Here is a 13,628-nt window from a genome sequence, read left to right as displayed (position 1 = left end):
ATATATCTGATAMAATGCGTACGAAAGAAGCCTTTCTGGTTTCTTCCCAGAGGCTTACTTTAGATCTAAATTTAACCTTTACACCATGTCTTCATTAGCAATAATGAAGCAGCTCCATTTCTCAGTGTCATTAATAAGCACGAGCTCAAGCCTCATTTTGAAGCCAGACATATCAGGAGATTAATGCTGGCTGTTTAACAAGCTGTTCTTCACCCACTTACAAATGTTGGATCAAATTGCTTTTAAAAATGCCTTCCACGGAAAAAAAAAAAAAAAAAAAAAAAAAAAAAAAAAAAAAAAAAAAGAAGCCTTAATCACCCACTACTCCTTTTCTAAAGCACAGAAGTTGTAATTTAAAGTCTAATGTTTGCCTGACTTCCTTTTGAGAGCAGCTCACTGTTTTCCCTGTTGGAGTAACAGCCCACTCACATTTTTTGCTTCCAAGTCCTCGAGCTTTATCTCACTTTGTGTACTCGTAACGAGGCCTCATCTGAGCTGCCCCTGCAATACCAGCCACTTTTAGCCATTCCAGTTTGGGATGTATTCCCAGTACTTCATCTCCTGGAATTTACAAACTCTGATAGTTCTTCAGGCATAGACACTTTGTAATTACTCATTCTGGTTCTGCAACAGAATAGATGTTGAGCCCTGAAAAACTGTGCTTTTCAGTGGGAATATTCCTTCTACACTCCCTCCTCATTCCCTGTGCAGTGCATGATATACTCAATCTTATTCCAGTGCAAAGAAATACAGGAAAACATCACACATCCTCAGGACAATCCACACCAAGTGCAATTACACAAAACATTACCTTGTGAAATTTAAAGAAAATATGCTGTAATCTCTGAAAGCTTCTCAGATTATAAGTGTTGAGTTCCTAGAAATAAAAAAAAATACTTTTAAARGAGAACATGAAGTTAGTKATCACAATTTTGTGGATTGTCTGCATTCATGCATTCTTCTAAAAGCTTTGGAAGTATTAGAAAGAATAAAGAAGATTAATAAAAAACTTATGAATATTCATAATTTTTTATTTTCAACATCTTGTCATTCCCGAATACATCTGTTTAAAGGGAATATCTTAAGACATCTCTGCTAGCTTTTCATGATATTTGGAGACAAACAGAGTGTGGTGAATGGGATGATCATTTGAARAAGGCATAAAGAAGATCAGGAAAAKGTAGWTCCTAGGAAGAAAAYWAARCACACCACAGCTGGGCCTCTTCCTGTGCTCTCAGCAATTTCCATAGGTTTCCTTTTGAGGGAGATTGGTTTCTTCCATCTCACTGCTCAGCATCTCARGGCCAGCAAATTCACAATAATTGTTGTGTTTCCTGAGGCCTCAGAAGAGAGGCTGGACTCTGTCTCCACTCTCAGGAGCACCACAGGCCAGCCACAGCCTGCTTTATCCACAACGTATTCCCTGAGCCAGGCCCTTAGCTGAGCTCTGAGCCACTGTCTGCTGCTCCTCAGCCTTGGTGCTCCATTCACCAACAGGAAAAGRRGKTKSYTTTTKKTTKGGKTTTTCMWTTKGKTTTKWTTKGGKTTTTTTCATTCACACAAACRTGCAAAGTTTATTGGACTGAAGGATCTTACCTCCTTTTCAAGTTCCCTGGGGATACAAATTTCCCTCTGTCTKCATGAGCATGTAATRCATACACCCATCACTGCATGCTATAAATAATTTTATCCCAAGGCAGAAAAATTTCATAGAAGGAGAAAGAAATGGATTAAAATTGTTCAGACCCTCAGAACAAAAATTCCCAACTGAATAAACCTTGTTTTCCCATTTCTTGAAGGGAGAATATCCATTTCTGTGAGCTTGGTCTGGAAAACGAATAATGTATCACTTGGATAAACAGAATATCAAAGAATGCTAAATATTTTAAATAGAATGTTTAGTACAAATACTGTTTTCTGTTGTTTTATGAGGGTTGACCTTGGCACTGGCAAAAGATAGCAAGTTCTTGTTGAAGGAATACTATAGGGTAAACAAAACCATGACTACACTAAATCCAGGTTTCAGATGGGGAGTTATGGTCCCATTTCCTGTATATTTTAAACTTGTGAAATGTGGTCATATAAATAMTAGAAAAATAGAGGGCCATTATAACCATATTAAGAAGGAGATGAATCCAACACTGTAGTTCTGACAAGAATGACAAATGCAAKTTTTGGCAACCTAACTGGAAAAAAGGCAGCAGAGATTCTGCTGCTTGGGAAAAAYGTATTCTCCCACCTTAAGCTGCTATAAAGGAACAGAAAAAACCCAGCTATATCAGATATTCTAATGTATTCTCTTGCTCTTTTTTATGTAGACAGCCAATGAGCCACACCTTAAGAAAGGGTGTGCTCTGTTCCAAGACTAAAAGTGCAGCAGATGCTACATGTATCCTCAGAAAAAAAAGTTAGAAAAAACTGAAACAAAGTCTCCAAGTTTTTTGTTACATGTTTTCTCCTTATGGCATCTTTGTTGAGTTCTATCACACTCTTAAATACGCAAAGACGAATAGTAAAATTAAGCCCAAAACTCAAACAAAAAATTCTTATTTAAATTATTATTTCTAAGGAATCAAGAGGTAATAAAGGCAGAACATTAAGTAKAAGAGTTTCTCTGGTTTTTGCAATAAAAGTATGGAAAAAATAGAATCCTAAAAAAACCTGTATGAATGAGATTTTTGAAAATGGGATTTAATAAAATTTGGATGCTTTTATTTATATTCTGAGCTGTCAGGTGTGATCCCCCGAGACATTTCCCCTCCACACTTACCCTCATGGATGAAAGGGAAAATGCACTGTAAGAATCCATATCCATCAAATATTATGGGATAYGCAGTCCAACCAGAAAGCCCAGCCTAGCAAGGAGCATAGAAGTAGTATTAAAGTCAGTGTTCAAGAAATACTGCAAAAATATTTTGAATTAAAATGCTTCAGACTTCTAATTAAAATTGAAAACATTTTGTGTCAGGCTTTTTAAACATTTCATGGAATATGTAAATTTTCTATATAAAAGATACATTTTTTAAAAAATACAAAGCATCTAATTATGTAAATAATATGTTTCAATAGTTCTACTTATTCTAGCTTTTCAATGAGTATTCATGAAAATAATCACATTACATTTTTTCACTTGTCACAATGGAAGCCATCAGTGCCAGATGAAGTTAAAAACTCCCAGATCAGGAATTCACTTATACAGAGACAAAATAAAGCAGAGCCTGGGTCTGGTATTGAATCTTCTTTTGAGTTTACTGGGACATGTGCTTGCTGGGTGGAATCACATGGTCTGCAGAAAACCCATCTTCTGWTCCCTTTTAAGCTACTGACAGAATTTGAAAAAAATTGGAYCCATAACCTCACATGAAATATTTGGCATATGACCATCTTTCATGTAGGATTTAATAAAATCATTGTTGGAACTCTCCAATACTTTCAATGTATCTGTTTTAATTATCCTGGATATATTTACTCTTTCTGTGTGAAATTTTGTGCCAAGTAGCAAATGATCCTTTCTCACTTTTAAATATTAAATGCAATATATCTCACACATACGTACTACAGGCTCATGAAAGTCTTGCATGTCTTTCTACTTTGGAACAATTATTCCTCATCTATTTGCTAGTTTCAASTACATATTGTGTGGAGTGGCAATGCAGAATCCCAGCTGCAGAATCATTGTCCTACTTTTCCTTGTCTCAGTTCACTGTAACAACTTTCTCCCCCGTCATCTCCACATGTCACACTTGTCCAAGCCTTCTCCCACCCAACCTCCTCCTTAACTCCCACCACACTTTCAAAATCTCACATTACATTTCCAAGTTATTTGTCTTCTACATGAGCTCGCTTGCTGAGAGAGCATTTCTTGYTTAAGAAATAWCTTTGAGAATGCAATACTGTTTTACTAAAAACTGTTTTGCTATTATGAAATAGCTGCTTCYACTTTYGAATAWTTTTGGGGGCAGCAAAATATTCACKGAGATATTAGCTAGTGGATATTCATGAAGATTTTAGCTAGTTGTTTATGTGCCCTTWGGTGCTTGGATTTTCAAAATATCAACTCTGATGAAAATTTTACACATGATGTTAAATGTTTTCCTGTTTAGCCTTATTTATTTCCCCTCATCTATAAATTTTTGAGGAAAACCAAGATGAAAGACACTCACTGAGATACTCCCTTCAGAAACACACACAAGGAGCAGCGTTTGGGTGCCTCTTTGGGAAAATGCATTACTTCAGCAGCTGAGGGTATGACCCAGAACTCAAAACCAAAAGGAAACAAAAACTAAGGCCACCACACMCCTTACTAATGCTGCTGCCTGAGGGTGTTGAGGGCATTGGGGTTGGTTTTCATATCCCTTTTCCCCACATTTTCTGCGCTTGCAGCATGTGACCTTCTAGCATGACAGGTTGGAAGGGACCACAGCGGGGCATCTGGCCCAGCCTCCCTGCTCAGGCAGGGTTATCCCAGAGCCCAGGGAACAGCACTGTGCCCAGAAAGTTCTGGAATATCGAGGACAGGCCTTACACACCTAAAGCACCGCACCGAACCGCTGCCGCCTCACGGCGGGCCCGGCCTTAAGAGGCAGCGTGACGTCACAGSCCGCAGCCAATGGCGGCCTCTGTTTACCTGAGGGGGCGAGCAGGTTCGTTGCATATTCGCGACACGGGCCCGGTGCCCGCGTGACGTCACKCCCCGCAGCCAATAGCAGCCCCTGTTTGCTGGGGGGAGGGTTCGTTGCATATTCATCTCATGCATATTCATAACCACGCACTTTCGGTGCCGCAGCGGCCGCGGCCAAGGGCGGGCCCGAGCCGGCCCCATTTCCCTCTCAGGGAGCCGCTGCCCGTGTGCCTGMGGAGCCGTGTCGGCAGCGGGAGGCGGGGCTCGGCTCGGCCCGGCCCCGCTTCCCTCAGAGGAAGCCGCGGCTCGTGTGCCTGCGGAGCCCCGCCGGCAGYGGAGGCGGAGCCGGCCCGCCCGTATTTATTGTGAGCCCCGCCAGGAGCGGCGCCGTCAGCGCGGGGCGGAAGCGCCCGGCACCTCCTTCCTCCYGCCCGGGTGCAGGCGACGAGGATGAGCCAAAGAGACACCCTGGTGCATCTCTTTGCCGGCGGGTAGGTGAAGCGAAGCCCCGGGAACGGCTCCTGCGCTTTGCCGTTCTCCTCCCCGGGCTGCGGCTCTGCCCCCACTCCTGTGCCCGCTGCTCCTGGGCTGGGCGCGGGGGCGGCGGCGGCCTGTAGCGGCTGTCTGGGGGCTTCTCGGTAGGGCTGCGAGGAGCTGCCCCGGTCYCCTGTGCCCGAGGGCACCGCGGAAGGAAGGGGAGAGGGGGCCGCGCTCTGCTTCCCGCCCCGTGCCCTGAGGCCCTTCCGGGCCCGCTGCGCGCGGTCGGGCCCGGCCCCGGCCCCGGGTGTTGCGTTGTGTCACGGGTGGAACGCGGGCCCTTGGGGAGGCGGCGGGGAGGCTTCCCGTAAAACCAGCCCTGTCCCTCTCATCTGCCGGGACTCCCCGCGGGCCAGGAATGCCCTGCTGGTCACGCTCGTGTCCAAGGGCCGCTGTATCCATGGAATGCTTCTCAACGCTCCAGTGTGCGCTGCGCTTCCGTGTGGGGCTTTGGCRCGGTCATGCAGCTCGCCACCCACCAAGACAGAAGAAATGGGAGGGRAGAATGTACCCAGAAATAGAGATGTAGCTTTAGTTAGGTTTAAGGTAACTTTTGTACCCTCACAGCTCTTAGGGAAGTTTCAAAATGTGTGTGTTTCAAAGTGTATGGGCTATATAGGGTTGCACAGCCCGTATGTCTTCCAGGGGGAGGGTGGGAATGGCACGCAGTTTAAAAGGGAGAGCTGGGGGTCCTCATRGGCCTGACTGTAAAAGTGTATTTGGGTGGTGAGCATGGCTCTGCAGAAGTGACAGACTGARGACACGCCTTGCATCGCACGAGAGAGCTTGAAGCTGTGATTTCCCTTTGTGTTCTTCAYTGACAAAAATGAGCTTGCTGCTTYTGGACTGAGGTGTTTATGRTGGAAGAATTTGAGGTGTAYTGATTCTGAGCAAGTCTGAGTRACTKGGATACATGTGAGTATTTTCTCTGCTTTTGGCACAGTTTGCAGCATTGTGCACCTGTTCTAGTGCCTGTGTGTGGGCTTTTTCATCCCCTTAATAGCTTGCTCTCTGTTTAAGAGGAGAGTGGTTATGCAGCAGCAGGCTCAGGATAGAGTAGTGTGTACTTTTTCCTTCAGACTCTTCATCCTTGTAAACATTCACAAAAACAGTAGCAGGAGCTTAAGAAAGATAAGGAGCTGCTGGTGAGGGTCCAGTAGAGGGCTACAAATATGAAGAGGGGTCTGGAGCATCTCTGATATGAKAGCACAGTGTGGGAGTTGGGCCTGTTTTCTGTCTCAGTCTGGAGAAGGCTAAGAAAGGATCTCATTAATGCATATGAACGTCTCAAAGAGGTGTCAAGAGGATGGTGCCAGGTTTTTTTCAGTGRTGCCCAGTGAAMGACAAGGAGCAGAGGCCATAAACTAAAAAGCAAGAAGTTTCATCTCAGCATGAGGAAGAACTTCTTTTTACTGAGGGTGGCATAGCACTGGACCAGGCTGCCCAGGGAGGCTGTGGGCTTTCCCTCTCTGGAAACATTCCAAACCTGTGTTACCTGTTCTGGGTGTCCCTACCTTGGCAGRGCCATTAGATGATAGGATCTCCAGAGCTCCCTTCCAGCCCYGAGGATTCTGTGAGTGGGRCSTTCTTATAGCTCTTCAGGTTGACAGCTCTGCACACAGGAGATTACTGGACAGAACTGTATGTTATGTCAGACACAGGTTTATAAACCTGAAACTCGAGAGCAGATGAAGATTGCTCAGCTCAGCTTGCTCATACCTATTTATGCTGAGCRGTCTGGTCGATGGGCAGGTGCTGGCCAGCTGGGTCAAGGGTTATGCTCTGAGGATGAGGCTGAGTGCCAGCCACATGTTTCTTGTAACCTTAGTTCAGCCAAGCTAACACTGTATGCAGTAGAAAAGTTTTTTGGGGTCATCCCATGACTTTGCAAGCATAGATCACCTGAGTGATCTTTAGTCTTCAGTGAAACTTAAAGGCAAACAAAGCTTCCTTCCTTTAAGTTGCACCAGAGCCTCTGTGGAAACAGCATGATCATCTGCTGGTTTTTTGACTTTTTTTTTTAATGTTCAAGTTCTTTCTTCAGTTCCTGCTTTCTTCAGTGACACTTGAACAGATGACATTGCTGGTTTAGCAAACTAAATGGGGCCATCCTGGGATTTCTCTGTAGCTGCGTAGTCTGTAGGGGTTTTTTTTGTCTATCTTCTCTTTTTCCACCACTTAGTCAAGTAGCAACTGTTGTCACTGTAGACAGTATGTTGATAGTATAAATTCAGGTGCTTTCATTCAAAACTAAGGATGAAGTTGAACATTCTCCATTCTTCAATTAAAAAATCATGTGGTTGAAATGTAGGCTATAGATTAACATTTTAGTTCAARTAGTAAGTTGTARTTGCTTTTCTAGTTGTTAAAACTCRTTACCAAAAAAAAGTAGTAGATAACCTTWATGYTTTATAGGAAAGATWAWTGTTTTGGATATACTGGCTTGCATCCATACAGTGAAAATCCAGGTGTTGGCTACAAAAATAATATTCAGATTTTCATTATTTATTATTAATTTCCAGATAGCTAATGATAGTAATTCTATGTCATACTAACTTCCATCGGAGCAGTGGACTTGCCTGAGCATTGTTTCCTCAGCAAAAGAAGGGGTTTGGGTTAGGAGCTGGACAGCTGCTTTTCTGAGTTCACAGCTGGATGGTCTCAGGCTTGCTTATTTTCTTCATTCTTGCTGTTTTTGCAGAAATTTGGCTGTTCTGTAGTTTTATGTGTGAGGAAGTATAGGGAGGAGTATATTTATTTCTCTTGATTATAAAACTATGCCCAACTGGTCTATAATTGAAATCACTCTGTCTTACAGGGGTCCTTAATAAATTCCTGTAGTGGCTGAAATGGTTAAGGTTCAGGAAATGTATTTAAGATAAGTGTTTGAATTCTCAGCAAGATCAGACACCATTGAAATAGATGAAGCAAAAGTAAGAGACCCTTTTCTGATTTGAGAAGAATATTAATAATWTGTAGCAGGTATTGTAATGATAGGGGCTTTTTAACGCCCTTTCAGAAGACAGCCACTTGAGCCCTAACTGAGTTGCCAAGTACTCAGCTTTTCTCTGCCCTAAATACATTGCTGGCATAACCCTGGATGAGTTTCAGAACAAGTGAGAAGGAGGTTAGTGCTTTTCTGTCCAAACTTCAGGTTATTTTTATATTTGGATACATTTCTGTGTGAAATAAGACTGTGTTTGTTTAAAGCTTGGGGTTTGTTCCATGGGATTACTAAATTGCATGAAACTTGCTGTCAGTACTTGAGAAACTGTGCCACTGGTATTTTTCTTGTRTTTCTTCCTAGATGCTTTGAGCTGTTTTTACTTAATACAAACGTTGYTGTAAATATTGRTTTACCCTGGCTCCTAATAGAAGCTACACTATTCATGTTGATGTTTGTTTTGGATAATGGAACCCAGTGATGCTTGATTCCCTGGTGATTTTTTTCCTGTTTTCACTTGTTAGTTTCTATGTGGCAGCACATCAGTGGGATTTTATTTTGACACTGTTAATTAGAAATAGCAAGTTTGATTAGTCTTTGTAGTTTAAGGATGTGAGTTTAACTTACAGTTTCCAAGCTTCAGCAAAGAAAAATGACTGGCAGGTAAGGGTGTTAAGGGCTTCTGGCTGCTAGTACTCAAGCTGACCAGTATAATGACAGGAAAACATTAATTCAGGATTAATGAATGCTGTTTCTTCTTGTTTCTGAAAGCTGTGCTTGCTAAAGCCCTTCTATACTCACAAAGGACTGATACTGTACACTTAATATCCAAATCTGTGACTTTGTTGATGTGAAAGTTGYTCTGGTTGTAAGACAGCTCTATGAAATTTTTGTTAGACTTGGGATCTGAACTTGCAGTAAGTGAAGAGATGAAAAGGTGTTCTGTTTGTAAGTGGCTTGGGTGCCTTTTTTTTTTTTTTTGACAGAATTTTGAGCTCTGTTTTCTTGCTGTTTTTTTACAGCCAATGTTTGCATTGAGCTTTCATTTTTATACAGGAAAGATAAGTAGCTGGTAAAATACATGAATGAATGTAGACCCAAGATAACARGGTCAAGGGTTATCTTCAAGTCTTTAAAGCTGTGGTTACAAATACTGTGAAATGTAACTCTGAAACTAGCACTAGGTAGCCATGGCTTCTGTTTCTTTAAAATTATCATTATCTCAAGAATAGAATMTAACAATTCTAAAACTGTTAAAAATTGTTTTTCTGGACTGTTCTAGTTCCTAATTTATGTTAAACCACAAAGTAAAAATAGTGCCCTTAATTTGAGCCACTGAGGAGGGGGACCAGGAAAGGTGGCAGAAGTCTGCAATTTATAGGGCACTTGTTGTAGGCTTGGAGCCGGTGGCTCCGTTAATAGCCTACAAGGATTTGAACACAAAAACGTAGCTGTCTCTGATGATATTCCCAGAAGTGTGTTAAATAAGCAAGGCCGGAAATACATTGCTAAGTAAAATACACTGTCATTGATGCTGGTGACAGAACAGCTGCTSTGCTTCTTAGGAGCTGCTTATTTGTACAGAGTGCATATTCTTGAATTGTTTCTCTTTTTTGTTTACCCACCAACTCTGTGTACTGACAGTTTTTCATAAACAGATTTTTGTCAAGCCTCGTGGTGTTTATCTTAAAGGTCCAGTGAAGTAGACAAGTCAGGGTGGTTACTGGATTATGCCCTCATTTAGTAGTTTAATTCAACCACAGTGGGTCTTGTGACCATTGAGAAAGTTCTGGTTTCTCAACATATCAATGCGTCTCTTTTACTCCTTCAGTTTCAGCTGTTGTCTCTGTAATAAGCAGAGGGGGCTGGGAAAATGACGTATTATTTTGATAGAAGTAGAAATTTGGGATTTTGCCAAGACTCACATTACAGAGCCACATAGCACTGTGAAACTTCTCAGCTTTCTTCAGCTGTAAGTAGCAATTTGAGATCTTGKTGACTGGGGACAGAGAAGTTTAATTCTATCTATCAATAGTGAAAAACATTGAGAATATTCTTGGGTTGAGACGTGTTGAACTGTTTGAGAAAAGCCTAGCCAAAGAAAGACAACAGCAAAAAACTGCCAAGGGTGCTGATTGTTTGAAGTTACTTGAATGGCAGAATGTGGCACAGGAAAGGGTTCTTAAGGCAAGTGGATCTGCTGCTACTTTATGATGGATGTGAACATAGTGCTGGCTGTCAGTGTCCAGTGCCTGCTGTGGGCAAGCGTACAAGGAGCAAGCACAGAGTTGCTGTGTATCAGCCCTCTTCCCCAGTGATCCATTGCTGAGTGAAGGGTGTATGACCCACCCACAGTGCATGTCTGGCAGGARTGCTGCAGTCAGGCATCCCATGTGATTTGGGTGTGGCGTAGGGGAGCATGCAGGCACGAGCTCCAGGTCAGTGTTAATCTTCAACTTTAGAAAATTTTTCTGCTCTGATGTAGCTGAGGGGAGTATTAAGGGCTCCAAACTCCAAGCTGTGTTCAAGAATGCAGGTCAAGTTTTTTTTGTTCTCATTTTCTTCTCCAGTCCCATAGCATTTATCTCGTTAATATAAATCCTACCTCGTGCTTTCTCTTGTGATTACTGTTGCTTGAAAACGARTTCTTGTGTAACCTGTCCAAAATCAAATGCAGAAAAGMTTTCAGGAAAGTAAGCGCAAGGGGRGCAGAAATGGAGAGGTTRYAARAAWGGAAATAAACACTAAAGCMAACTTCCTAYAYTGCCTGCACAGACACATTACGATCGAGTGGGGTCTGTTTCGAGCTGCAGGAAACATGGCAACTTTGTCTCAGAGCTTTAGAGCTTCAGTAGCTTCATGTGAAGTTGTTTTGAGAGCTGACCYGCCTGTGCTTCTCACGTGCTGTTCATGTTGTGAACCTTCATATGTTAACAGGCTCCTGCTGCTTCCAACACTGGCTAAAATAAATATTATCACATCTACTCTGTCTTTCTGCAACTCTGATTTTAAAATTGGTCTATTTGTAGCTTACTGTTAAAGCAAGTGAATTGCTCATTCAGAGCAGGCTGCTGAAGGTCTGTGTCAGGCTGTAACTGCATGAGCGCGGCACACTCTGAAAGACTGTCTTTCATCTTCCTGTGATAACGCTTTTTTCCAGACAGRCAAAGAAACTCGATATCTTTCCTCAATTAAATATTTGAAGAGAATAAACTTCAGGCTAATGCTGGAGTTAGGGATGGGCAAGATGCCTTTAGGCTTAGTAATAGGATACCTCTGGGTCACTGAGTTTAAATGGAGTTAAGAGAACATCATCAAACTTCTACTTGGCAGCTGTACTCTCAGTTCACTTCATACAAACAGATTAGGTTTGTAGGATGCAGTGCTGTATTTTTTGTATTGTCTGTGGTAGAAAAGAGTCATCAGAGTATTCTCCCATGAAAATTTATAGGAGACCTTAAGTCTTAGCCCTTACTCCTAACTCCGACTTAACTCTCCTTTGCATTTCATAAAACATTATTTTAAAAAGGCTTGAACAGTCACCCAAACTTTTTAAAGGTTTTGAGGGTGTTTGAGTTTGTTGTGCAAGGAGAAAAAAAAGGTGATAACTTTCTTGTCAAAATCCAGCAACTCTTCAAGTTAATATATATTGTTACTATATATATATATTTATTAGGGGAAGTGAATGCTGGGCCCTTTAAATTTAGTACAAATTGTATCTATGTGTTAGTGGATTTCAAACTGAGCTGTAGTTACCGTCAATACCTGAATTGAAATCTGGGTTTACTTCTTTAGGTTGGAATTTTTTGTTTSTTTGTTTTTTAAATGAGACAGACAGGTAGTGCTCTGGCCTTAGTTTTAAGAAGGGTGTTTAGCAGTRTTAATACTGATCTCTGAAAAGGTTCAAGGAAAGTAGTTTTGGGTTTTTTTTTTGTTTTTCGGGTTTTTTTCTTTTTTTTTTTGTAATGTAATGCCATAGAATTTGAGATGTCTTGGAACTCAGAATTTGTGGATTTGTTTTTTTTTTCCCTCAGAGGCTGTAGTTGCACAGCTAGGAATGTAGATACCAATAACAGAGTTCTGAAGAAGCCCAAGAAGGCTCTGAGCAGAGCTGTGCGGGGCAGTGTGTTCCTGGCTGTGCTGTGCTCGAGCAGAACGGCAGGAACTGCTCTGTCAGCACATGTTGTGCACGGCTTGCCTTGGCTCACTCTCAGAAATGAGAGACTGAAGGAAACCCTGCAACGTGAGCTCTTCTGGCTCTGCAGGTTCTACTCCACAGTACCTGTTCTGCCTTGCTGAAATGGGCAGAGCTTGGGAAGCGCTTGGACAATCACTGCTTTCATGGTACAATGACCAAAATACAGTTGGACTTTTGAAGATGTTATTATATTGCCACACCACAGATTTTACCAGTTTTTTTATGTATCCCTGTGTGCATAGCGCATAAATCTTTCTGCCCTTAAGGATTTTTGGCATCTTGTTTGTGGTCATGAACACACTGCACATTGAAAAAAAAAAAGTTAAAATTTACCATAAGAAGTTAAACATTTAAGCTACTGAGCTACTTTCCAGATCTGATTTGAACAGCATGTACTGAAGACTATGCACCTTCACTACTTTCTGTCTGTTTAAATTTCACTTCAAGTTGTGGGGTTTGCAAACTGACTAAACAGTTTGCTTGCCTCCAAGGGCAAATAACTGTATCATTGTCACACATGTTRCMATTGGTTCTTCACTTTTTGCAGTGACTATATTGAGTATAATGTCAATTCTATGTGAATATATCTTTGCAGTTAAAAATGTGACGATCCTATTTATCTTGGCAGATGTGGGGGTACTGTTGGTGCAATTCTGACATGTCCACTGGAAGTTGTAAAAACACGACTGCAGTCCTCTTCTGTGACTCTCTACATCTCTGAGGTTCATCTCAACACTGTGAATGGTGCTACCGTCAATCGAGTAACCAGAGTTTCTCCAGGACCTCTTCATTGTCTGAAGTGAGTRTACCTGGCACAAGGGGTTTGGGTTCATTTTGGGGAGAGCGGAGGACAGAGATGTGTTGAATAAATCTGTGTGAAAGATTCAGACTGTCATGTTACCAATGAAATTAATTTCCATGTTATGCTTTTTAACAGTGTTTCCAATTTTTTGAATGCCCTTTGTGCTTGAGCTTGTATTGGGAATTAGCAGAGCACATATACCTTGTACAACTCACAGCTCCAAACTGCATCCCAAATTTACTGAGAACATGTAAATGCCAGACTCCCATTTTCATCCTTAAAAAGTGTTAGTATAAATTTTTTAAAACTGTTTCGTGTCCAAATCATAGAAGCTACTGAATATGGGGGTAATTAAGATTAACTTAGCTTCATAGTTTCTTTCATCTTTCACTGCCCCAGACAGTTTCTGCCTTTGAATGTCTTCAGGTGGAAGTGTGACTAGTAACACTCCTAGAGCTAGTAAAAAACAGCTAAGGCTAGCTTTTGCAATGATCCAGGATGTCTTGTTTGTGTAGTGCCTCACTGA

The 13,628-nt window shown here is 41.8% G+C and overlaps 1 protein-coding gene across 1 annotated transcript in view; it reads left to right on the top strand.

The window, feature by feature from the left end:
- The first annotated feature begins 4,941 nt into the window (after positions 1-4,941).
- SLC25A36 (solute carrier family 25 member 36) overlaps positions 4,942-13,628 on the top strand; it is a 29,452-nt gene continuing 20,765 nt past the window's right edge. Inside the window, exons 1-2 of the mRNA XM_057370766.1 lie at positions 4,942-5,112; positions 12,929-13,099. Coding sequence (XP_057226749.1) covers positions 5,072-5,112; positions 12,929-13,099 — 212 coding nt within the window. The 5' untranslated portion in view covers positions 4,942-5,071. The remainder of the gene's footprint in view (positions 5,113-12,928; positions 13,100-13,628) is intronic.

This window comes from Malurus melanocephalus, unplaced genomic scaffold (assembly GCF_030028575.1).
Source record: "Malurus melanocephalus ecotype Western Australia unplaced genomic scaffold, MMel_1.1 scaffold_132, whole genome shotgun sequence".
NCBI classification, from domain to species: Eukaryota; Metazoa; Chordata; class Aves; order Passeriformes; family Maluridae; genus Malurus; species Malurus melanocephalus.
Note: the sequence above shows the minus strand (reverse complement) of the source record. Positions and strands in the feature narration are given on the sequence as shown.